At 39.6% G+C, this 27,495-nt stretch overlaps 2 protein-coding genes across 2 annotated transcripts in view; one reads left to right on the forward strand and one right to left on the reverse strand.

The window, feature by feature from the left end:
- KCTD20 (potassium channel tetramerization domain containing 20) overlaps positions 1-27,495 on the reverse strand; it is a 106,202-nt gene that overhangs the window by 48,273 nt on the left and 30,434 nt on the right. The gene's annotated exons all lie outside the window — the stretch shown is intronic.
- On the forward strand, positions 7,004-27,308 carry PXT1 (peroxisomal testis enriched protein 1). Its single transcript, XM_061197446.1, has 4 exons — positions 7,004-7,055; positions 8,673-8,747; positions 20,690-20,820; positions 27,202-27,308. The coding sequence occupies exons 1-4, from the start codon at positions 7,004-7,006 to the stop codon at positions 27,304-27,306; spliced, it is 363 nt and encodes a 120-aa protein (XP_061053429.1). The 3' UTR covers positions 27,307-27,308.

Below are 27,495 nucleotides of genomic sequence, written 5' to 3' on the forward strand. Positions count from 1 at the left end.
GGGTAAAAAAAGAATCTCTAATTCTAGCCTGTTGATGTTTTGCTGTCTTTTGTTTTGCACTCTTTCTGATGCTCAGTCTGAACGGCAGCAGTTACCCAGGGAAAACTCTTCCCATGGAGATGGCAGAGGTGTGAAAGGGCAAGCAGAAACACATCAGGCTTCTTCGGGCCTAGGTTTAGAACTAGCACACTGTCACTCCTGCCCCAGTCTCATGAAGCCATGGCAGAGATGTGGATGCAGGGTAAAGAAATGAGGCCAATAATCACATATATCTAGTTTTATATCATATAAAAAGTATAACTCTCTAAGTATAACAAATTTAAATTTATACTTTTACCTCTCCTTGGACAATGCAAGGACCTTAGAACACTTTTTTATAGCCTTTTTTTTTTTTTTAAACAGGATCCAAAGTTCACATATTGCATTTGGTTGTTTTATTTCTTTAGCCTCTTTTAATCTAGGGTAGTGCTCCCCATCTGCCCACCATTTTATCTCCCTATAATACCAATTGTAAAACAGAGATCAGTTAGCTTGCAGAATGTTCTCATGATTCTTTCAGACCTGTAACAATTTCCAAGGCCATTCTACTTTGAGGATTTCTTTGCCTTTATCTTTCAGTATATAATTTTTTACTGAATTTTAATTATTACGGTATTTGTAATTTCCAGTTGCTCTTTTCTTGCTCTTAGATTATTTCTTCTTTTAGCATCCTGTTCTTGTTTCATGGATATATTTTTCTGATACTAAGCTTTCTTTGAAGTATTTTTATGCTCCTTGCATTGTCTCTATTTCCTGTAATTCCTTTCCCCCCTGATTCTCACATGCTGCAGGTTTTTAATTTTTTTATATTGAAGTATCTAATGATTTTTGTCCACTTATATTTTAAGAGTAAAGTCCTAAAAGCTGATTGGGTGCCCCGAGTGTGTGTTTGAGTCTTGTCAATTTAAGGGATTCACTGTAGGCTTTTCCTATGGGTCCCCTAAATGTCAGGGCTCTTTTCTCTGGCATGGTTAATTTTTCCTGAGAAGCACACTTTATTTTCTGCTTGAGAGTAGAACTTGGCTGTGAAGTTCTGTATGTGAGCAAGAGAAGAGGCCTGGGTGTCTCATTTTCAGATTCAGACTTAATTCCTCTTTACTCAGTAAGACGTCTCACTCCCACTCTGATCTATGCCAGTGTCCCCACATCTAGAACTCCTCAGGCTTACTTTCTCCAGAGGTGACATTTCTTGTTTCACATGAAGGTAAAAGTAGTAGCCTGATTATATCAGGTGGAGTCGGGACCTGGGGATCTGACCACTTCTTAAACAGATTTTCAAACAAATCTCTCTTTTCAGCACTACACTCCTTCCATCTCCACTCCTCTAATTTCCTCCTGTGTCTTACCTGCTTCCAATTCCTGAGTCTTTCCAGGGTCCCTTCTGGTGACCTGCCTTGCTTCTCCTTGGTTTCATCTTCCCCACCACTTAGACGCGACCTTTCTTGGGTCTGCTAAGTCCTTTATCACCCTCCATCCATTTTCCATTTTCATGCATTGTAGTTTGGGGTGATTACCAGTTCAATAAAGATGAAATTTGTGCTTCTGGGGTTTTTTCCCTCCTTTTTATTTTTGAGGGAAGTGGTGTGGGGAAGATCTCAACTACCTTGAATTGAAAAGCCTTCACTGTTTTTATTTTTAGTTCTTCAAATGCTTTGAATTCTTTACTGCTGCTGGGCTTTTACATTTGGTGTCCCAGCTTTCTGAGACATTCTTTTTCCCTCCCTCATCTTACCTCCTGGCCAATTCCAAGTCATCTTTTAGGTCCCCGTTTAAACATCATTCATAGATAAATCCTTCCTGACCACCCAGACTAGGTTAGGTACACTCCCCATGGTAGATTCTCATAATACCTGCCATGACTCTAATTAGTGTATATGCCTATCTCCTCTGCTAGACTGTCACCTCCACAAGGGAAGGCACCATTTCTGTCTTGTTGACTGCTAGTTTCTAGGGTAATGCCTGGCATTCAGTAGGGGGTCCATATATGTTTTTCATTGTTGATAACATATATTGCTCGCTATAAAGATTTGTAGCTTAATTTATAAATTAATGTTAAATAAATTAAATAAATAATTTAATAATTAATGTATTGCTGCCACCAATAAGTAGTTATTTAGAGTTCAACAATCCTAGTTATTATAATTGTCTAGTTATTGATATGAAAACACTATAATATGGACTCTTGTCCATCTCCCAAATTTATTTTATAATGAACACTTTTTAAATTATCATGCACTGGCAATAATATAATATGTGCTCAAATCAACATATTTTATAAGTTTTCTATTCCTTCTGTTTCAAATTACCATAGACTGAGTGGCCTAAAACAACACAAATTTATTATCTTATGGTTCTGGAGGTTGAAAGTCTAAAATGGGTTGGCAGGGCTGCATTCCTTCTGGAGGCTTTAGGAGAGAATCAGTTTCCATGCCTTTTTTAGCTTCTAGAGGCTGCCTGCATTCCTTGGCTCATAGACTTTCTACACTTGATCTTAGCCAAAAGGCCGAGAAGTGATGATAGACCCTTTCTCAAATCACTCTGACCTCTGCTTCCATCTCCTTCTCTGACTCTGACTCTCTTGCCTCCCTCTTATAAAGACCTATATGACTAGGCCAGGCCCAGATAACCCAGGATAATCTCTGCTTCTCAACAGCCTTAATTTAACCACATCTGCTAAGTCCATTTTGCCACGTAAAGGAAAATATTCGCAGGTTCTGGGAATTAGGATGTGGACATCTTTGGGGGGACCATTATTCAGCCTACCACACATAGACAGCAAAATATGAATCCATAGATGAATTAGTTGCTGCAAGAAATGATAAAAACTTCACTCACATATATTTAAAACTTTATATTAGAACAACCTCCAAACAAAGTAGATAAAACAACTTTATTAAGTGAAAAATATCATAAATATATTTTGAAATAAGATACCTAACAACATAAACCAATGATTATTAAATAGACAACATATATCAGCTCAGCGATTGCTTAGGCTTCCATGTGCCTCCCATTATTCTGCTTTCGAGAATCCTGGGATTTCCTAAAGTTTTCAGGTAGGCACAGCATTTTCTAAAGGCAGTTATACTAACAACTATATAAAAGAGCATAGTGGTTTTCTTAGATATATTTAAAAATAAATTTTAGATGAAAAATATAGTTGGCTCTCTGTATCCACTGGTTCTGCATCCTTGGATTCAACCAATTGTAGATGGAAAATATTCGGGAAAAAAAAATTCCAGAAAGTTTCAACAAGCAAAACTTTGAATTTGCTGTGGACTGTCAACTATTTACATAGCATTTACATTATATTTATAACTATTTACATGGCATTTACATTGTATTAGGTATTATAAGTAGTCTAGAGATGATTTAAAGTATATGGGAGGATGTGCATAGGTTATATGTAAACACTATGCCATGTTATATAAGGTACTTGAGCATCTGTGGATTTGATATCCAAGGGGGATCCTGGAATCAATCCTCCATGGATACTGAAAGATGGCTGTATAATTAGTATTGATTAGTTTTCAATAAATATCTCATAACATCCTGTAGAATTGTTTGGGAATAATTGTATTAAAATAAAAACCTATTTGGGGAAAATAAAGTCCAACATTCTCGATTGTTTATTTTAAAAGACCATGGTTAGGGACTTCCCTGGTGGCACAGTGGCTGGGAGTCCACCTGCCAATTCAGGCGACACAGGTTCGAGCCCTGGTCTGGGAAGATCCCACATGCTGTGGAGCAACTAAGCCCGTGCACCATAACTACTGAGCCTGCACTCTAGAGCCCGTGAGCCACAACTATTGAGCCCACGTGCCACAACTACTGAACCCCGTGTGCCTAGAGCCCATGCTCCGCAACAAGCCACCGCAATGAAAAGCTTGAGTGCTACAACGAAGACCCAGCGCAGCCAAAAATAAATAAATAAATAAAATAAATTTATTTTAAAAAATGTCAATTTCTAAAAAAAAAAGACGACCACAGTTAGGGACTTCCCTGGTGGTGCAGTGGTTAAGAATCCGCCTGCCAATGCAGGGGACACTGGTTGGAGCCCTGGTCCAGGAAGATCCCACATGCCGCAGAGCAACTAAGCCCGTGCGCCACAACAACTGAGCCTGCACTCTACAGCCCTCAAGCCACAACTACTGAGCCTGCGTGCCACAACTACTGAAGCCTTCGCACCTAGAGCCCGTGCTCTGCAACAAGAGAAGCCACCGCAATAAGAAGCCCGCGCACCGCAACAAAGAGTAGCCTCCACTCGCTGCAACTAGAGAAAGCCCGCGCACAGCAACGAAGACCCAACACAAACAAAATTTAAAAATAAATTAATTAATTAACTAAAAAAAGACCATGGTTAGATATTTTATTCTCAGTTATCTAGCAATGTCATGTGAACACCCAGTACAAAATGACAGTTTCACAATGTGCTGATGGGTAAGGCTGTCAGCTAGCTCTTTCAGATAAGACTCTCGCCCCGAAACTACATCTTGATTGTCAACTTTGCCCATTTAGTAATTTAATAATTTTATCCAGGGCTGATCTGGCTCTGATGCATTTGTTGTAGAGGATATCCTTTTCCCATTGGAAAGTTTACTTGAGAAATCAAATTAAGGTTAGAAGATTGCCTGATGAGTATAATTAAAATGTCAGGCAGCCTAAGGCACTAAAAATGCCCAGGCACACACTACCCTTCATCCCACAACTCCCTCTCCCCTAATCTGGCCCAAATTACAATAATCAAAATTTGTAATAGCATTCTACACTGGAAAATGTGGTACATTTGAAAAATGATGAATCAGAATTTTACTTGATGATTTCCCCTACCTTGGTTTTTCTAGCTGAGATAGCTGCTTATTGTCTTTCTCTAAAAGCCATTTCTTTTCAATTCTTGCTTCTTCCTCTAAAGCTGCAATACCGCTTTATTGCATTTACTGCCCAATACAGTAGCCACTGGCCAAATGTGGCTACTGAGCACCGGAAATGTGGCTAGTCTGAATTGAGATGTGCTGCAAGTGTAAAATACATACCAGATTTTGAAGACTTACATTAATGAGAATATAAAATATTTCATTGATAATTATATTGACTACCTGTTGAAATGATAACATTGGGATTTATTTAGGGATACATTTGGTTAAATAAAATATATTATTAAAATTAATTTTACCTGTTCCTTTTCACTTTTTTAATGTAGCCACTAGAAAACTTAACATTACATATGTGGTTCACAAATTTTTATTGGATAGTACTGATCTGAGGCTCCTGAAGACCTCCCCTGCTACCTCTTTAGTTGTTTTTTAATGGTCTGACCTCTCATCCATTCCTTTACTTTCTGGTAACTGCTTAGATTTACAAGGTAAAAGAGCAAGTGAAACTCTGTGGCCAACCTTTAGAATAAGATAATTAAGTGCACTAAGAGACAATGAAAATCTTCAATTCTTCAAATTATTGGATTGGTGCTACAATATTAGAAAAAAAAGGGGAGGAGTGAGCACAGGAGAATAGCCTTCATTAGTGTCTGTAGCGAGGGACTGTGTGTTTATGGAGGATTAAAGAGGGAATACAAGAATCATTCTGGGGAGGAAACTCACGCACGCACAGACACACCAAAATAGGACGAAGAATGTATTCCATCTCCAACCTTCCCCACCTGTCTAGGTTTTTTTTTTTTTTTTAAATAAATTTATTTATTTATTGGCTGCATTCGGTCTTCATTGCTGCACCCAGGCTTTTCTCTAGTTGCGGTGAGCGGGGGCTGCTCTTCGTTGTGGTGCGCGGGCTTCTCATTGAGGTGGCTTCTTTTGTTGCGGAGCATAGGCTCTAGGCGCGCAGGCTTCAGTAGTTGTGGCATGCGGGCTCAGTAGTTGTGGCTCACAGGCCCTAGGGCACACAGGCTTCAGTAGTTGTGGCGCACAGGCTCAGTAGTTGTGGCTTGCGGGCTCTAGAGAGTAGGCTCAGTAGCTGTGGTGCACGGGCCCAGTTGCTCCGCAGCATGTGGGATCTTTCTGGACCAGGGCTCGAACCCGTGTCCCCTGCATTGGCAGGCAGATTCTTAAGTACTGTGCCACCAGGGAATTCTCTAGGTTTTTTTTTTTTTTAATCTATTTTTCTTTTGGCTTCTAATTTGTCTCTTTTCTTCTATGTGTACTAATTTAGACTGTTCCCTTGATGGAATGTAGGTATTAAAAAGATGACAAGGGGCTTCCCTGGTGGCACAGTGGTTGAGAATCTGCCTGCCAATGCAGGGGACACGGGTTCGAGCCCTGGTCTGGGAAGATCTCACATGCCGCGGAGCAACTAGGCCCGTGAGCCACAATTACTGAGCCTGCGCGTCTGGAGCCTGTGCTCCGCAGCAAGAGAGGCCGCGATGATGAGAGGCCCGCGCACCGCGATGAGGAGTGGCCCCCACTTGCCGCAACTAGAGAAAGCTCTCGCACAGAAACGAGGACCCAACACAGCCATAAATAAATAAATAAATAAATAAATAAATAAATAAATAAATAAATAAATAAATAAATAAATAAATAAATAAATAAATAAATAAATAAATAATAAACCCAAAGTTTAAAAAAAAAAAAATGACGAAAAACTGCTGGGAGATGAGGATGCAGGGTGGTGTAGCAGATCTAAAGACCAAACAACATGGAAAGATGTTTACTTAAGTTGAAAAAGAACTTAGAGATCACCCTGTTCCATTTTCCACCCAAATCCAAAACCTTTTTATATACGGAACAAAGGCTGCCTGTGTTACAACATCAGTATTCATCTAACATACCAAATATATACTGAGAAATGGGGGAAATCCTCTGAAAATATATTTTTTCAACAGGGAAAAAACACGAAGAAGAAAAAACATGACGCCATTGTTTGTGAACCTAAACAACTTCTGAATCTCTCTCCCAAAGTAACAAATTGTTGCAAATCACTGTGGTTGAAATACAGTTTTCAGAAGGCTTACATGACCCGACTTGTCAGCTCCAAGCCAGTTTCAGCCATGTCAAGGAACCCAGGTAAGATATTATTTGTATTAAACTAAGTTAAATATTCTACTTAGCTTGTATTTTTCTTGATATTGAGGATATAAAATTAAACATTAACTATAAGTAGTGAGTCATAAATCTATTCATCAAAGTTCTTACATAGAAAAATCTAAAACTGACTTTGCTTCATGGTATAAATCTCTTAGTTTCTATTAGCCCTGAATCATTGATGTGACAACTAATTAAGATGATCCCAAATTGACTGAAATAGATCAAATTTATCTTTTAATAAAAATTTATGTTTAAACTTGACCTGAAAATGTCTGCATTGTTAAGGTAGGGAAAATGCAGTTTAGGTTCCTTCTTGATTTTGTCAATATAGGAAGGAACATGAGGGAAAGATAAACGTGAAATTTTGTTTTTCAAAAAGGTGTGATTCCTAAATGTCCCAAAATGTCGGAAAATTAAAGTGTTACGTTTTGAAAAGCATTAAAGAGTGTTAGGGTTATATGTATGAGGTTTTAGACTTTTAAAAAAGATTTTAGATGAAAAATATGCTAGACACCTGAAAGGAATTATTAATCTCAAACTATTCTCCAATTTAAAAGAATTACATGCCACTGAGAAAGTGGAAATTTCAAGCATCCTGATAGACACTTGCTACCATATCAAATATGGTATCCATTTTCTAGAAAGAACTCAATCGACTAAAATTTCGAATTTTCATCTGGGCAGGTGTCAACAATGATTTATCAAAGCCTGAGACTGTGTCATCTATGAATACCTTCTAGAACGTATATTTTGCTTTTTTAAATTGAGATGTAATTCATACACCATAAAGTTCAAACATTTAAAGCACACAATTCAGTGGGTTTTAGTATATTCATAAGTTGTGCACTATTCTAGTGCTTGTATTTTATTTTAAACCTTTTCCAATGTTTTCACACCCACTATACCACTTAAGCCTCACAGAACCCCCATGAAACTGAGGTGCACTGTGCGCGGTTGCCACATTTACCCCAGAAGCTTTCCTAATTACAGTTTCACCTCAAAAGCAGAAGCAGAATGAAGAATTAATAATGCTACTACCTTCGAGTTAGGGAGTAACAGCCAACAACCTAATCTACCTGTTCGTTTTCTCGCCTAGAGCTCTCGTTTTACTATGTATGTAAAATCTTAATTGCGCCTGGCATTTTCGACTGGTGCATCACCAGTGTGCATTCAACGACCGCCAAACAGGAACAAGGGAAGCCCCGATTAGAGGTGGTAGCAGACACAATCCACCTCCCCCCCGCCCAATTTCCTTCCCTGACAGGCTCAGGAAGAAGCAGTGCTTTTCTCCCTTTATATTTTACGGTATCACTAAAGGAATGGGGGATGTGCAGACTGAGAGGTGCGGTGTGAGAGGGACATAGAACTGTTATTCCGGCGTCGAGAACGTTAACGCCAGGGTCATCGGAGGTGCCGGGCGGTATATTCCGGGTGCCCCGCCTCCCTCCCTCTCACTCTACTCTGAGGCAGGGAACCAGCAAGACGCACCTCTTCCGGCGCGGGAGACCACCTCCGGCGCGGGAGACCGCCTCCGGCCAACGCGCGCCGTCTGCGCTTCCCATTGGTCACAACCGCCCACGTGACTTCTACCGCCAGCCCCGCCCCGAGCGCTTTTCCAGCCGGAGAGCAGGTCTGAGCAGCGCAGCTGGGAGCGGAGCCCGCCCAGGTGTGGTAGGTCGCGCAGAAGACCCTGTGAAGCTCTCCTGCTGGGAACCTGATTGGATGGATGGATGGATGGATGGATGGATGGATGGTGATGGATGAGACAGATGATAGAGATTAGATAAATAGGATATTTAAGATAGATACCACAAATATTGCCCAAAGTAAAACTCTTAATGAAGAAGCTGATGGAGAAGGTCCCTTTCTCCCCTTAGTGGCTTTTGTCCTCACTGAAGCCCAAATTTATCTCTGTTACTTTGGGGACATCTACACTACACGTATGAACATAACTCTTTGGGAAAAAAAACAACCCATAGTATTTGTATCGGGAATTAAAGACACTTCTTAGAAAAGTTTAGGTGGTGGGTAGGATTTTGGGAAGTCCAGAGCAACCATCCTGATACGTCATTTAAGATAAATTAGACATTCTTGGGAAAACAAAAATGATTAAAAGTGGAAAGAGGCCCTGTCCACCTCTAAAATTGTAATAAGTATTGATAGGAAAGAGCAGAATTAAAAATATATACACACACATAGGGGAATTCCCTGGTGGTCCAGTGGTTAGGGCTCTGTGCTGCCACTGCAAGGGGCCCGGGTTCAATCCCTGGTCGGAGAACTAAGATCCCACAAGCCGCGTGGCATGGCCAAAACATAAAAATAAAATAAAATAAATATATATAAACACACACACATATATATGTATACATACACATATGTATAGCTAGTGTAAATGGGATATATTAATTGTAGAAGTCAGTAGAGGGTCCAGTTATTCAGCTTCTTTCTCCCTTTGAGAGTGCCTGGATGCTCATTTTGCCTTTTTTTTTTTTTTTTTTTTTTTTTTGGTGCTTCTAAGGCTCACCACCTCTCCCTTTCCTCCTCTAGATGGACACATTTACTTTTTTTATTCATCAAAAAAAAAAAAAAATACTAGGGCTTACTATATTCTAGGCACTGTGCTAGGTTCTGGGGTGACAATGGTGAACAAAAACAGTAACAGCCCCTTCCTTCCTGGAGCAGACAGTCTGGTAAAGGAGGCAGATAGCAGTCAATTACACACACCAATGTTAAATATAATGTGATAGGTGCTAAGAAGAGGTCCAGATGCTGTAATGGGGCTTTGACCTACTAGGGAGGTTAGAGAAGGCTTCCCTTGAGATGTAACCCAAGACTGAGACCTGAGGGGGTTAACGAGGGTGCAAGTCGCAGGCAGAGGGAATGGCTTGTTCGAGGGAGAGCTAGTAGCCTCTCCCCTTCCAATGACTGCCCATCTCACCTGTTTCCACTAAACACACATTGATCTTGCCTTTTTAGTTGTCAGAAGACATTTTTTTCTTTCAATTCCAAGTTCTTAGGGAGTAATGGTAACCCATAATTATTGTTATAGACAATGTGTATCCAATAGGTAAGTATGCTAATATACACATCTAATATGCATAATCATCTCTGTCGTCTTACATAATGAAAACATGCAATGATCGTAACAAAATCTAGACTATGATGTATCCAATAGAACTGAAAGTGCTATAGATATTCGAAGTGGTGAGAGATTACATTATTTTGGAAGACTCAAAAAAGGTAACTTAGAGAAAGTAATTTTTGAGATATGCTTCACAGGTAAGATTTGGTCGAATGGAGATACAGTTTAGTTAGAGCATAAGGTTCAAGAAGAAGAGTGAGGAGGATGGACAGATAAGTTGAGATTATTCTAAGGGCACTGAAAACCAGTCCAAAGACTCTGTAGAAACTAAATGGAAATGTTTTAAGTTTTAAGGACTTTTCTAAGATACTTTTCCCCTCCAATATTGACCTTGGAAAATTTAAAATCTACAAAAAAGTTGCACAGATAAGTCTGTGGTTACGCATATACTCTTCACATGGATTTACCATTTTTTTGGCCACATTTGCTTTCTGTCTCTCTCTCTCTCCACACACACATACACACACAGAGGCACATACTCATGAATGCGTACACAGATGTTTTTCTTTGCTAAACCATTTGAGATAAAGTTGCAGACATAACTAACTTGATCTCCAAGTAATTCCACATATTGTCTCCTAAGAACAAAGATATTTTTCTGCATAATCTCAGTACAATGATGACAATTCTGGGATAGTTTTAAAATTAAAATGTTTATGTTAAAATTTATGTTAATAATAATAGTAATGCATTACTTATTTTAAATGGCTTGCAACAGTGGCTGACACATTGTAAGTGCTATATAAATGTTTTCTTTAAAAAAAAAATACACTTTCAAGGTTGGGAAACTAAAGAATAAGAAAAGGCATATAGTGAAAAGTCTCTCCTGCATTCTTGTCCCACATCTGCTCAATTCCTATCATAGGTAGCCACTGTTCTTAGATTCTTGGGTATCCTTCCAGAGGTTCTTTTTGCGAATATGAACAATTGTGAATATAAATTTTTATACCCCTCCCTTTTTAGACAAAGGTAGCACATTAAACACACTGTTTTTACTTGTTTTCTCACTTAACATTATGATCTGGAGATCTCTCTGCATTAATACTTACAGAGCTTCCTCATTCTTATTTATAGTGGCATAATATTCCAGTGTGGATACACCATCATTTATTTAAGTAGTTTCCTACTGATGTACATTTGGGTTGTTTCCAAACACTTAATATTGAAACCAATGCTACAATAGATAACCTCAAGCACATTTGCATTTGTAAAATTTGATAAATAGATACATTGCCCCCCACAGAGGTTGTACCAATTTACACTTCCACCACCAATTGTGAGGGTCTCCAGGATTTTGATAAGGTTCTATACCAAGAGTTAAAAATATGTGAATGTGCATTATTATTGCTATTTTGCAACTTTAAATGAAAGGAGAGCTGTCTTCATGACAAAGGAAAAGGTAGGGCTGTCCTTAGATCAACTTACAAAGTAGCCAACATTTTCCCTCCAACCCTTTTCTGTCCCATTCTCTCCACCCCCTTATGCAACTTTATAATCATAATCAACAATATCTGTGTAGGCCACTGAGCTAGGTTCCAGTTATGAAATAGATACATGTGCTCAAGGGTTTTGCCACTTAGTTGGTCAGACATACACAAAATACAAATAGTTATTATGTTGAGTTCCAGAATGCAAAACACACCTCTTGCTTTGGGCACAATCTTTTGTTGCATTCTATCTCTAGGTCCTTCCTTCTCTGCCCCTTTGCCTACCCAATTGGGATACCCAAGGCTTGTTGGCATCCTTACAGATCCTTCATTTCTCCCAATGTCCATTACTGAAACTTATCCAACTTGTATTCCATCTTTCTACTGCAGATACTAGATTTTGTATTCACCAGGTGACAATTAATCAGGTAAAATAATAGTTGCAAATCATTATGCTTTTGATTGGCACAGGTAGGGCTGGCCCTAAACCCATTTTGAAGTAGATGATATTCGTTTGGAGGGTGTCCCCACTCGGTTGCCCCTTCTTCTCTCTGGGTACCTTCCCTCTTGTGTGAATTCTCAGCCCTCACTAGTGCCCTCACCTTTTCTCAGGTAATTGTCAAATTATCCTTGCTGGGGTGTCAGTTAATTGTTAGGGTGTCATTTCAAAATGGCTTGAGGTGAGATACTCTTGAAACAACAGTAGAAACTGAAATGACAGGAAATATGGTTGCAATTTTGATCAAAGGGCCATATATTTCACCTACTATTTAAGCCACCTACTTAGGAGCTTACCCTTGGCTGAGGTGAATTAATGCACTGAGACCCTGGCTCTCCCTGCCCCCATCTCATCCCTCCCACTCTATTCTGTGTAGTGTCCTGGAGCTCTGGGGACCCTTGCCCTCAGAGCTCTTTACTTTTGAACCCAGCCAGATTCATCACTTCATATAAAGGACTTGAGCATCCTCGGATTTTGGTATCTGCCAGAGGAGGGGAGAGTGTTCTGGAGACAATGCCCCTCGATACCAAGGCACAACTGTACTTTTTTATTCTTATTAGCTGGAGTTTTAACATATACTTTCTGTCTTCCAGCCACAACCAACTCTTCCATGCTTTTTCCATCAGTTGATTCTAAAATTTAAAAACCAACAATCTTGGTTTATGTTATTGTATCTATGTAAATATAGTCTAACACCAAGTCCAGTGGTAGTAGCTAAGACATATGACATAGGACTTATTGTATACCAGGCACTTCATGAACATTATTGTTTAATATTCATAATAATCTTAAAGTCCCTTTTGACAAATGAGGAAACTGAGGCACAGAGAATCTAAGAACAGGAAATTAGAAAGTAACTGAGTCAAGACTTTCTCCTATGTGAGGATAGGATAAAATTTTCTTTTCTTTAGATCCAAGTTTAGGACTCTTGCCAGCTGGAAAGAGAATGCACATCAAGGTCATATATACATATTTTTTCTTTCTCTTTTTTTGGGGGGTGATGGTGGTCTTTAGCTCTGGTCAGTTTTCTTTTTTTCCATTTCTGTTGGTGACTAATTTCAGCCACTTCAGGATTCCCCTCTTTCTCAGCAGATGGTTGAGTTATCTGCTTCAAGGACAAAACTGATGTCATTGGGAGTAAGCACCTTAATCTCTTTAGCCCTTATTGCAGTCTTCCTTACATGAGCATCACATCTTCTCTCTTTCTATCCTATCTCAAAGGAAGGGAAGACCCCCCCCCATTCAAAATTTATCCTTCCTCACGTTTTCATTCTCATTTCTCCTAAACCTCTGGGACTTCGCCTCAACAATTTGCCCTACTCTACCTTCCATTTTCCATCACTCCTGTGCTAATTCCTCTCCTCAACCTACAAACCTGCTCAAGACTCCCAACTTAGAGAATTCCTTCAATACACCTCTTCCTCTCACTACTGTCCATTCTCTCTCATTCCTTCATCAGGGCACCTCTTGGAAGAGTAGTCTACACTTACTGATGCCAAGTCTAGTCTGGTAGCTCGAATTCACGCTTCAGTTGTGCAAACTTCCTTTCATTCTCATTGTGTGACTAATTCCCTTTTTCTATACTTCAATCCTGCGTGATACTGGTAATCCTTTTTTAAAGGAGCAGCATGTCCTTGGTAAGAGACTTTGAGCCTTCCTGAGATTGATTAGTAGTCCTGATAAATGTAAGCACATTTTTTGGAAATTATTATTCAGATTAGGTACTGTTAACAATCTGACATTCAACTATAATATGTTTAATTGATTCTGAGAGGCTGTGTCCTTTGAGATGGGGCAATTACTGTTGATTTTATACTTGAAAGATTAAAATGTTCAAAATGAATGACTCTTAAGCACTAGCTAATGGCTTAACGCTCTCCTAAAAGAAGCCACTTTCCTTTACTTGAAGAAGACGTCACACTGAGTTTGAGACAAAGCCTTGAGTTCCACTGAGGTGGTGTGTTTCTGAAAAAGGGAGGCATGTGTTTTCCAATCTGGAAGCAGATGGTCCAGCATGTGGAGAGGCCAAGACTTCCAATACCCTCTTGTCCACTTGTTATTTTACAAAGGTAAAAGGCTGTGCAAAGAAGAACTACAATCCTGCAGCCTGTGGAACAAAAACCACATTCACAGAAAGATAGACAAGATGAAAAGGCAGAGGGCTATGTACCAGATGAAGGAACAAGATAAAACCCCAGAAAAACAACTAAATGAAGTGGAGATAGGCACCCTTCCAGAAAAAGAATTCAGAATAATGATACTGAAGATGATCCAGGACCTCGGAAAAAGAATGGAGGCAAAGATCGAGAAGATGCAAGAAATGTTTAACAAAGACCTAGAAGAATTAAAGAACAAACAAACAGAGATGAACAATACAATAACTGAAATGAAAAATACACTAGAAGGAATCAATAGCAGAATAACTGAGGCAGAAGAACAGATAAGTGACCTGGAAGACAGAATGGTGGAATTCACTGCCACAGAACAGAATAAAGAAAAAAGAGTGAAAAGAAATGAAGACAGCCTAAGAGACCTCTGGGACAACATAAAACGCAAAAACATTCGCATTATAGGGGTCCCAGAAGGAGAAGAGAGAGAGAAAGGTCCTGAGAAAATATTTGAAGAGATTATAGTCGAAAACTTCCCTAACATGGGAAAGGAAATAGCCACCCAAGTCCAGGAAGCGCAGAGAGTTCCAGGCAGGATAAACCCAAGGAGAAACACACCGAGACACATAGTAATCAAATTGGCAAAAATTAAAGACAAATAAAAATTATTGAAAGCAACAAGGGAAAAATGACAAATAACATACAAGGGAACTCCCATAAGGTTAACAGCTGATTTCTCAGCAGAAACTCTACAAGCCAGAAGGGAGTGGCAGGACATATTTAAAGTGATGAAAGGGAAGAACCTACAACCAAGATTACTCTACCCAGCGAGGATCTCATTCAGATTCGATGGAGAAATCCAAAGCTTTACAGACAAGCAAAAGCTAAGACAATTCACCACCAAACCAGCTCTACAACAAATGCTAAAGGAACTTCTGTAAGTGGGAAACACAAGAGAAGAAAAGGACCTACAAAAACAAACCCATACAATTAAGAAAATGGTAATAGGAACATACATATCAATAATTACCTTAAACGTGAATGGATTAAATGCTCCAACCAAAAGACACAGGCTCGCTGAATGGATACAAAAACAAGACCCATACATGTGCTGTCTACAAGAGACCCACTTCAGACCTAGGGACACATACAGACTGAAAGTGAGGGGATGGAAAATGATATTCCATGCCAATGGAAATCAAAAGAAAGCTGGAATAGCAATACTCATATCAGATAAAATAGACTTTAAAATAAACAATGTTACAAGAGACAAGGAAGGACATTACGTAATGATCAAGGGATCAATCCAAGAAGAAGATATAACAATTAAAAATATATATGCACCCAACATAGGAGCACCTCAAAACATAAGGCAACTGCTAACAACTATAAAAGAAGAAATCAACAGTAACACAGTAATAGTGGGGGACTTTAACACCTCACTTACACCAAAGGGCAGATCATCCAGACAGAAAATTAATAAGGAAACACAAGCTTTAAATGACACACTAGACCAGATAGATTTAATTGATATTTATAGGACATTCCATCCAAAAACAGCTGATTACACTTTCTTCTCAAGTGGGCACAGAACATTCTCCAGGATAGATCACATCTTGGGTCACAAATCAAGCCTCAGTAAATTTAAGAAAATTGAAATCATATCAAGCATCTTTTCTGACCACAACGCTATGAGATTAGAAATCAATTACAGGGAAAAAATTGTTAAAAACACAAACACATGGAGGCTAAACAATATGTTACTAAATAACCAAGAGATCACTGAAGAAATCAAAGAGGAAATCAAAAAATACCTAGAGACAAATGACAATGAAAACACGACGATCCAAAACCTATGGGATGCAGCAAAAGCAGTTCTAAGAGGGAAGTTTATAGCAATACAAGCCTACCTCAAGAAACAAGAAAAAAAAAAAAGGTTGTGCAAATACTCTTCATACTCTCTTAAGGCTCTGGGATTCAGGAGTGGTCACTACCAGCAATAAAGTCCATATGTACTGAAATGACTTTCCCTGAGAATAATCACCTCCCAGTAATGAAATAGGGGATTAAAGCTGTGATTGCTTAAAATTATGCCTAGTGATGACAAAAAAATTAATCGGTCGATCTAAGAAAGAAATGGACAATTTTATTCGAGCCAAATTGAGGATTATAACCTGGCAACAGCCTCTCAGAAAGCCCTGAGAACTGTTCTGCCTGTTACAGGTCAAAGCACAGTTATATAAGTTTTTGAGACAGGAGGCTGTACATTAAATGACATATTGTTAACAATTTACATAATCCAGATCTACAAGTAGTGGGTCATGGGTTATGCTGGCCCCTTATAAGAGTAACAAGGAAGGTTATCTCCTAGGGAGGTCTGGTTACCACAGATTTACAATGCACACTAAAGGGGAAGGAGGAGGCCAAAACAGGCAAAGAAAAGTTTTATGTTTAAATTTTTCTTGTCTGCCATAAAATATGAATTTTATTTCATCACTAGTGATGCAGGTAAAGTACTGTAAAGTTTAACACAGAGGAATACCCTTTTGGAAGAAACTATAAAACAATTCCTTCAGTTTAAACTAAGCCACATTTTAATTGGCTTCACTTTGGACCATAAACTTCCTGTATGACCTTTTATTGTTTTCTGGACTTTCTCATTGCCTCTCCGCCCCTTCTCACATGATTTGTAGTTATGATATCTTCAAGTTTCCCCAAATTTTCAACCATGCTATCTCTTCTACCAAATCTCCCTTTCCTCAGGGACTTCCCTTTTAGAGCCGTTTTCTTGCTCTAATCTCATCACTCTCTAGGTCTGGTACACTGTTGGATCCACCTTTTGCTAAATCTTCTTTTTCTTGGTTTAGTCATACTCTGTTTTACTGGAAAACTTTCTCAAGAGGCTTCCTAAGAAATTGTGCATGGGAGAACAACTTCTTGAGTCCTTGCATGTCTGCAAATGTCTTTCTTCACCTCTCACAAATTATTGAGAATTAGATAGTCAGAGACTTCTAGGTTGAAAGTAATTTTTTATAAAATCCTTGAGGGCATTAATTGTTCTACTATATTCTAGTACCCATTATTGATGGGAAATCAGTCATCAAACCAATCCATGTTTCTCTTTGGAGAATTTTAGCATCTCCTTATGCTTGGTATTTTGAAATATCGATATGCTCCAGAGGTGAGGATTTTATTTCCCCATTTGTTGTCCTGAGAACTTGGTGGGGTTTTCTTTTTTTTGGTGGGACTTTCTAATCTGAAGTTTGGTGTCCTTTAGCTCTGGGAAGTTGTCTTATGACAATTTCCCCCCTCTATTTCTCTCTTTCTGTGACTCTCTTTTTTTTTTTTTAATATTTATTTATTTGGCTGCGTCGGGTCTTAGTTGCGGCACACAGGATCTTCATTGCGGCATACGGGATCTTTAGTTGTCGCATGCGGGCTCTTTTGTGGCATGCGGGCTTCTCTCAAGTTGTGGTGCGCAGGCTCCAGAGCGCACGGGCTCAGTAGTTGTGGTGTGTGGGCTCTAGAGTGCACAGGCTCAGTAGTTGTGGCGTGTGGGCTTAGTTGCCCCGTGGCATGTGGGATCTTAGTTCCCCAACCAGGGATCGAACCCGTGTCCCCTGCATTGGAAGGCAGATTCTTAACCACTGGACCACCAGGGAAGTCCCTCTGTGACTCATTAATCAGATGCTGGTCTTTCCATATTGGTTCTCTATATCACCTATCTTTTCTCTCATATTTTAAAATTTCTGATTTTTTTCTGAGTGATGTCCTTGACTTTATTTTTTCAGACCATCAATTGTATTTTTAATTTTAGCAATCATATTATTAAATCTGAAAGATTTTGTTGTAGGTTTATTCTTTTTTCATTGCATTCTCTTTTGTTTCCTAAATGTAATATTTTCTTAACTCTCTCTAAACATATACATTAGAATTTGCAAACATTCCCTTCTGTTCCTTGAATTACATCTGTTTTCTTCAGTGTTACTGTTTTGGTTGTTTATCTGGAATTTCTCTTTCATTCTGTGGTTCTTCTCAGTTGCCTGGTCATCTTTTGTTATTTTAAAGAAATACTGACCAGTTAGCTGGTGTGGGTTTTTTCTGCTGTTATGTGAGTAGGACTGTTTCCCCAGGTGGTAGCAGTAGCCACCATGTTCCAGGTGCTGTCCTGCACAGGTTAAATATATTAATTCATTTAATCATCTCAATAACACCTCTACAAGGTAGTTACTGTGATATCTCATTAAGTTTAATATTCCATCAATTGTAAAATGTACTATAATTTTGTTTCCTGCTAAGAAGGTAAACAATGCTGTTGGACTATGACATGCCATAGACTATAAAACACATTCTGTTTTGGAGGCATTATAAAATCTTAGAATTGATAAAATAATACATTATCATTCCCATTTTACAGTTGAAGAAACTGAGGCATAGAGAGATTAAATAACTTTCCCAGGTTACATAGTTTTATCTGTAGTGGATTTTACATTTGAACCCAAATGATCTGGCTTCAGAATCTTACCACTATGCCTAACTGCTTCTCCAGGGCTCCTCACTGAGTGGGGACTCAAATGGCAGCTCTGAGTTGGGGGAGCTTTAGGGTGATGAGTTAGGGAAGCTGGCTTTCTGGCCCCAGGTCCCTCAAATGCCAGAACAAGGAGACCTTTAACCCAAGGCACCAACATTCATAAAGAAGTTTTAGCTTTCTCCACAAGATTTGTTCTCCTCTATTAGAGAAGAGTGATCTGGATTTTTTACCTGAAATCTGATGGGTCTAGTGGGCTGGGGCTGTCAAGGGTACCAAGTGGTACAGTTGGTCCTCATCAGAATTATAGTCAATGGCATGTCTCCCTTTCCCATCTTCAGGGTCTTGGTGGAGTAAATGGGTCTCCTGTCGTGGTTTCTTGGCACTTTCTCTGTCTGGCTCACTTGTCCATATCTTGTCTTCTCTGCTTTCTGCCTTCTAGAAACATACACAGATCTCTCATCTGCTCTTGACCCTGCTTCCCATTCTCTTCACTGTTGTGGTTTTACTCTTTTTTATATTTTCATTTTGGTGGGGTCTTGGGAGAAGACTAGGACTAGGAGAAATGGAGAGGTCAGTGCTTGTGCTCAGTCTTGAACCAGAAGGCCCTAGACCTCTAGTTTTAGTGAACAAAATCAAGATTATAAAAGGATGACCATCATTTGAGAAAATAAAATATTCACATTATAGCTGGCAGTGGAAAAGCACTTATAAAACCTTAGAAGCATATTTGCTTAAAAGTTTTCCTAGGGCTTCCCTGGTGGCGCAGTGGTTGAGAATCTGCCTGCCAATGCAGGGGACACGGATTCGAGCCCTGGTCTGGGAAGATCCCATATGCCGTGGAGCAACTAGGCCCGTGAGCCACAATTACTGAGCCTGCGCATCTGGAGCCTGTGCTCCGCAACAAGAGAGGCCGCAATAGTGAGAGGCCCGCGCACCGCGATGAAGAGTGGCCCCCGCTTGCCGCAACTGGAGAAAGCCCTCGCACAGAAACGAAGACCCAACACAGCCATAAATAAATAAATAAATAAATAAAATTAAAAAAAAAAAAGTTTTCCTAAATGCAACTGAAGGATTCTCAACATACAACAATATTTTTAAGAGTTCCAATACACTGAGGCTTATTATTTGCTTTATGAAGGAATTATTCCTTGAAAAAGATTAACCAAGAGATTTTTCCAAATTCCCCACTAGGTCATTTAGACTACAATTTTATTTTCAGAACTCTGTGTGGATATGTATATATCCACACAACTTTTCAGCATAAAGTGAGATACTCTTTCCTTCTGGATATTAAAAATTCAATACTTGGAAAATAATAGAGCACTTGAAATGTGGCCAGTGCAATTGAGGAACTGAATTTTAAGTTTTATTTAATTTTAATTAATTTAAGTTTAAAAAACTGATACTTAATTGTTGGAGAAGTTTTAGGTATGTTTGGAACAACTTGGATATACGAATTTACTTTTTAACTGTAAACTTCATGAAATCAAAATACAAGGTTTTCCAATGAAATTAGTTGATATCTGGATTGAGATGTGCTCTAAGTATAAAATAAACACTGGATTTTGAAAACTTAAATATAATAAAAAGAGTGTAAAACATATCATTAATAATTTTATATTGATTTTGCGTTATAGTGATAATACTTTGGATATATTGTTCTAAGTAAAATATATTACTAAAATTATTTTTACCTGATTTTACCAGTAGAACATTTAAAATTCATATGTAGCTTGAATTATATTTCTACTGGACAGAGCTGATCTATTCCAGTGCAAGGCTTTGCTTTTCGATAGTCATTATGATGCTGGGATTTCATCCCTCTCCTTGTCTAAGACAGTTTTAAGTGACTAGTGGTGAGTGATTTACAGAGTTAATGGAGTTTTCTCTTTGAATTCTTATGCAGATCACAGCCCACCTTCTCAGCCCAAGGAGAATAGCATTGGCCAGAACCATCACCAGGAGGAAACAATCCACAAGTTGGCCAGGCAGCTGAGAAACATCGGGGACAGCATCGATCATAGAATGGTTCAAGAGGTGAGAATACAGCTTCCCCAGTAAGGGCCTGTCAGGGAGGAGGAAAGAACAAACAGAACAATGGCTGTCAAGTGGCTGGGATGCCCAGGAATTAGCAGAACACATAGATTAATGATGACTGGATTGCCAAGCATTAGATCTGAAAATTGTGAACCAGGGTCAAAGCCAGTACTAGATCTCACACTTGCTACTCAAACTGTGTGGTCCACGGACCAGCAGCGTCAGCATCATTTGGCAGCTGGTCAGATGTGCAAAATCTCGGGCTCTAGCCCACAACTCTGGAATCAGAATTTACCGTTTTACACACACCCTAGGGGATTTGAGTGCACATTAGAGTGTGAGAAACTTTGCTCCATACCCTCAAACTAGGATTAGATTCACCTGTGAAGTTTTAAGAATTACAGATGCTGGGCCCCACCTTGAGAGATTAGTCCAGGTGAATCTAACACTCCGTCAGGGAGGAGAACCTTTGCCTTAGATGGTGGTTATCCTCCTTGAACCAAACCAGGTTATGATCTAAGCCCAACTTCCCCTGATTTCTTTGTTTCTCCTGATTATTGTAAGAGATATAAGGGAAACAGGAAAGGATAATGATTACTGTTTCAAATCTTAGGGGTGATGAAATCCACAGCCCACTTAGTTTTCCTCCAGAACAACCTGTAGTTGGCAGCAGCTAGAGAATGATCACGTGGGGCTCTGTGGTAGGCGGGTGGCTGCCCCTCAGAGCCCAACTTCCTCCCCTTAAACGCATCACAGGACAGGTGCCTGTGGTGATTTCTTGTTTATCACTGCTGCTGCCATCATGCTGACTTCAGGGAGTGTCAGGCCCTCTTCTATGCTCTGGTCCAAATGTGGCAGCACTCAGCCATGCCCTCAAATAAAACATTCCCTGAGACAAAACAAGAATGGAAGGTCCCAACAATAATGTTACTGAAAGTAAGAAGGAAACAAACACAAATAAAATACTGATAGACCAATTTCACTCAAACAAATATTTATTGAGTGTCTATTATGTGCCAGACTCAGTTCCAGGCACTGATAGACCAATTTCACTCAAATAAACATTTATTGAGTTCCTACTATGTGCCAGACTCAGCCAGGCAGAGAGCAGGAATGGAAGATGAGCTTGCTGTCATAGGACTCATAACGTAGGAGAGACAAACAGTGAAGCAGATGACTAGACTCTAGGGGATACTGAGTGATGGAGAGTGACTTTGGATGGGTCATCAGGGAAGGCCTCTCTGGGGAGGCGATATCTGAGCAGAGACTGGAAGTGATGGAGTGAGCCATGGGAATACCTAGGGGGAAAGTGTTCCAGACAGAGGAAACTGGGAGGGCAAAGCCCTTGGGATAGGAACAACAAGGAGGCCAGATTGGCTGGAGTCGGGGGTGCTGAAGTCCAGGAGTTGGCCTCCGTCCTAGAGGCAGGGGTAAGGTTGGGTTTTGCGCCAAGTATAAAGGAAGCTTCTGGGGAGGGAGAGCAGGAGAGTGCCATGTGCTGATTTACGTTTAGAATGAAGCCTGGCTGCATGGTGCAGAGAGTAGGCTGTTGTGAACATTAAGAGAGAGAATCTATGTAAATCACTTGGAATAGAGACTGACCCACAGAAAATGATCAATAGATGTTACTGAAGCCAAAAAATTAATTTGTTTTTGGCCTTTGCCCTTTCACTATTTGGAGTTGAACACTTCTTTGCTGTGTATCATTTATTACAGGGCACTCATGATACTCTCCACCTCCCTTCCATGCTCCAGCTTCCTCTATAGTTTTCACTGATGACCGTGCTTTATGAATTCTGGGCAAGTCCTTAGTTCAACTTTTCTGCTTCTTTATTAGCTAACACTCTGAATACTCCTGGTTCCTTCTAATTTTTTCTCTGAAGAGGAGAACAGAGTAGGACAAATCACAACCACCTATTTTCTAAGTTTACCTCAACCCAATCAGGAAGTCACTTCTCCATGTAACCACCTCTTCCATTCTTCCATTTTTCTTTTCTTTCTCTCCCTTACCTTTTTTTTTTTTTTTTGGTAATGATTTTTTCCCCTTACCTTTTAAGTTGTAATTTACTTATGTTTTAAATTTACCTCTGCAGCTTAATAAATTGACACTTTTCTTTCTTTTTTAAAAAAATAATAACTTTACTGAGAAATAAAATTCACATAACATACAATTCACCCATTTCAACAATATAATAAATGGTTTGTAGTATATTCATAGAGTTGTACAGCCAGTCATCACAATCAATTTTAGAACATTTTCATCACTCCAGAAAGACACCTCAAATCCAATAGTAGTCCCTTCTCATTTCCTCCCATTTTCCCCCTTAGCCCCACCAATCTATGTTCTGTCTCTCTGGATTTGCCTATTCTGGAATTTCACATAAGGGGACTAATATAATATGTTGTCTTTACGTTTGGCTTCTTTCACTTAACACGATATTTTTTTCAAGGTTCATCCATGTTGTAGCAGGAATCAGTACTTCATCTCTTTTTATTGCTGAATAATATTCTTTTGTATGTATATATCACATTTTGTTTATCCATTCATCACTTGATAAACGTTTGGGTTGTTTCCACTTTTTGACTATTATAAATAATGATGCTATGAACATTTGTGTAGAAGTTTTTGTGTAGGCATGTTTTCAATTCTTTTGAGTACATACCTAGGAGTGGAATTGCTGAGTCATATGACAATTTTATATTTAACTTTTTGAGGAACTTCCAGACCATTTTCCAAAGTGGCTGCACTATTTACATTGTGGCCCACCAGCAGGGTACAAGGGTTCCTGTTTCTCCACATTCTTGTCAAAATTTATTGTTAACTGTCTTTTTGACTATAGTCAGCCTAGTGGGTGTGAAGTAGAATCTCATTGTGGGTTTGATTTGCACTTCCCTGATGGTTAATGTTGTGCATCTTTTCATGTGCTTATTGGTTATCTGTGTAACTCTTTGGAGAAATGTCTATTCAGATCCTTGGCCCATTTTTAAATTGGGTTGTCAGAGTTCTTTATATATTCTAGATGTAAGTTCCTTATCAGATATATTATTTGCAAATATTTTCTCCCATTCTGAAGTTCGTCTTTCACCTCCTTTTATGTCTTTCACCTTCTTGATGTTCATGGAAGTGCAAAAGTTTTAAACTTTGATGAATTTCAATTTATCTATTTTTCTTTTGTTCCTAGTGCTTTTGGGGTCATATCTAAGAAACCATTGCCTAATCCAAAGTCATGAAGATTTATACCTATGTTTTTTTTCAAGAGATTGACTTTCAGCTATTAAATTTAGGTCTTTGACCCATTTAGAGTTAATTTTTTGTATATGGTATGAATTAAAAAGTTCACCTTCATTCTTTTGCATATGGGTATTCAGTTGTCACAGCACCATCTGTTGAAAAGACTACTTTTTTCCTACTGAATTGCCTTGGCACCCTTGTTGAAAATCAACTAACTGTAAATTTTGGGGTTTATTTCTGGACTCTCAATTCTATTCCATTGATCTATATGTCTATCTGTATGCCTGCCCTAGCTTTTCTTGCAACATTTTACAAAGCTAGCTTTGACCTAGACTTTTAAAGTAATCTTGTCTTGTACTGCAAAATTGCATTTTAGAACACTTTAAATAGACCACAGAATATTTTAAAAATTCCTCCTAAGTTTGCCTCTAAAATGCTAAAGAGTAAAATGCATGGTTTACTCTGCTACTTTAAGGCTTACCTCAAGCAACTATAACAGAATTTCAAATCTAGCATGGTATATTTCTTTCATATAGTCATTTATTCACCTTTTGTACTTTGTTTAATCGAGTGGTCACATTGATTCTCCAGATGTCTTCCTGCTTTTGATGTATTTAAAGAAACTTTTATTCTTGCTCTTCGAACTCCCCAGCAAGGAGCTCACCAAGGTGTATTTTTGTCTACCAAATTGATTGTCCTTGAGCTATCACATAGCTTGACTTCTTATTCTTTTCACTTAAGCAAGTGTTCTGTGTTTTCAAATAGGCCTTGATTCTCAAAATAACATCTTCTATTTTGCCATCTAGTTTTGAGGGGTTCTAGTTCAAGGACCTGGTCTTTTTTTTTTTTTTTTAATCTGGAGCATGTACCTTTCCTAAAGTGTGTTTAAAAATAGTGTTGGGACTTCCCTGGTGGTGCAGTGGTTAAGACTCCGTGCTCCCAATGCAGGGGGCCCGGGTTCGATCCCTGGTCAGGGAACTAGATCCCACACGCATGCCGCAACTAAGAGTTCGCATGCCACAACTAAGGAGCCCGTGTGCCGCAACTAAGGACCCCACGAGCCACAACTAAGGAGCCCATGTGCCGCAACTAAGGAGCCTGCGAGCCGCAACTAAGACCTGGTGCAGGGCTTCCCTGGTGGCACAGTGGTTGAGAATCTGCCTGCCAATGCAGGGGACACGGGTTCGAGCCCTGGTCTGGGAAGATCCCACATGCCACGGAGCAACTGGGCCCGTGAGCCACAACTACTGAGCCTGCGCGTCTGGAGCCCGTGCTCCGCAACAGGAGAGGCCGCGATAGTGAGAGGCCCGCGCACCGCGATGAAGAGTGGCCCCCGCTTGCCGCAACTGGAGAAAGCCCTCGCACAGAAACGAAGACCCAACACAGCCAAAAATAAATAAATAAATAAATAAATTTATAAAAAAAAAAAAAAAAGACCTGGTGCAACCAAATAAATAATATAAAAAAAATAGTCTTCCTGTTGCTTTTACGATCTTAAATGTGTCTTTGAAATTTTTCTCCACAGGATTTGCTCCTGGGTTCTAGAAACTTCCCCCTCCCTGTCCCTACAGGCCTAGGAGTGGCAACAACTCTGCTGTTGCCAGCCTACCCTTATGCCTCCTCCCCCCACTTTTGTAGACAGTGTCTTTATCTGACCTTCCCTGAATTATTCCTAATTTGAGTATGCCATCTGTTTTCTCTGGGACCCTGACAGTAATGTATAAGGAATTTCTTAGTTCGTTAGAAAGACAAGAGGGAAACGAACATTTATTAAACATTTTCTTCCACATACTCTGAGATACTCTTATGTGTTTTATTTAATTTTCCAAATAACTCTATGAATTAATGGAATAGGTATTTCAGGAGAGGCATCTGAGGTTCAGAGAGATTAGATATCCTATCCAAGGTTACTCAGCAACTAAGTGGCAAAACTGGAATTTAAATATACGAGCATCTGACTCAGTGCTCTATATATTTTCTTGTCTGCCTTGCTGGAAGGAAATTCATTCAATTCTTGTAACTGATATCAACTATAAAAGGGAGAAAAAAAGTTCTTTCATGATTTCCAGTTACTGATAGGACAAAGTCTAAATTCCTTAGCCTGCTGCTAATGGTTTATCATGCATTCATTCATTCAACTAATATTTATTGAGCATCTACTATGTGTCAGGCTCCATTTAAGTGCTGGAGATATGGCAGTGATCAAGAGAAAACTTCCCTGATCTCGTGGAGACAAACAATAAACAAACAAACAAAGAATATAGTTTATCAGATAGTCATGAGGAGTGTTGGGGGATTTGCAATTTTAAGGGAAGGCCTCACTGAAGGTGCCTTCTGAGCAAAACCTTGACAGAGGTAGGGGAGGGTCCGTGGACCTGGGAGGAGAGCAGTGGAGGCAGGTGAATAGCAAAGACTGAGGCAGGGGCATGTCTGGCATATTTGAAGAATAGCAAGGAGGCCAGGGTGGCTGAAGCTGAGTAATGCAGAAAGCCGTAAAGATATGGTCAGAGAGGTGGGTGGCAGGGCCTTGAGGTCACTGTAAGGGCTCTTTTGAGTGCGGCCGAACCACTGGAGAGCACTGAGCAGAGGGGCCGCATCGCAACAGTCCCCGAGGCTGCTGGGTTGAGAACAGACTGCAGGAGGAGGGCAGGGCCAGGGGGAGCCCTTTCTGTCTGGCCCCCAGCCTTCTTCTCCTGATACTCCCATAAAAACAGCGGCATTTACTTACAGCTCCAGAAACCTGCTGTGGTCTTCGTCACTTCCAACTTTGCTCATATTCACCCCTCTTCACCATCTAAGTCTGTTCTTCCAACCCCAAAGCAGACTCCCTTACTTCTTTGAAAGGACTAAGAAAGTGCTCTGGGAAGCCAGAGAAAGAGGTTAATCAACCCTGAAAAGAGTGCCCCAATTTGCTGATGGTGAAGATGGGAAAACGTCCAGAGGATAACTTCCCAAGGTGTTGTGGAGGGTATGGACATTATGGAACAGACTAAGATATTCTTCCACTCATACACTTCATGAAGCAGCCCGAGAAGCTTGTCTGTGGCATTGATTGAATTAATATCAATACTGAATTTCTAACTTTGGATTATTTTATCACTTAAAGAAAAAAATTTAACCTCTTTCTTGCTCTCTCTCTTTTTAAACAGGATTTTCAACAAGAAGGCAGAGCTATCCTGGCTCATTTTGCCTTAGTTTTCTTTGGAGGAGTTCACATGTTGTTGCGCTTTCTCTGGAATAACCATGTGATGTAAAAGGAACGTAAATGTCAGGTTCTGCTTTCCTGCTACCCTCTGAGAAAATATGCATCCCACCGGGGCAGATGGGAAGAAGACCCGTCTCTACCTCCTCTGTTTTCACCCATTGTTGCTTTGTGCCTGGTTGTTGGAGAACTGCGGACTCACTGGCCATTTGTCTGTTCACTGGTCAACCAGCAATGAGAT

The sequence above is a fragment of the Eubalaena glacialis genome, chromosome 7, assembly GCF_028564815.1.
Source record: "Eubalaena glacialis isolate mEubGla1 chromosome 7, mEubGla1.1.hap2.+ XY, whole genome shotgun sequence".
Classification (NCBI taxonomy): domain Eukaryota; kingdom Metazoa; phylum Chordata; class Mammalia; order Artiodactyla; family Balaenidae; genus Eubalaena; species Eubalaena glacialis.

Bases quoted from the DNA above. Each gene is read 5' to 3' on its own strand.
- PXT1 (XM_061197446.1), top strand. From the start codon at position 7,004: ATGACCCGACTTGTCAGCTCCAAGCCAGTTTCAGCCATGTCAAGGAAC. The intron at 7,056-8,672 runs GTAAGATATTAT...TTCTACCGCCAG, and splicing joins AGCCATGTCAAGGAACCCAG to CCCCGCCCCGAGCGCTTTTC. The intron at 20,821-27,201 runs GTGAGAATACAG...CTTTTTAAACAG, and splicing joins ATCATAGAATGGTTCAAGAG to GATTTTCAACAAGAAGGCAG.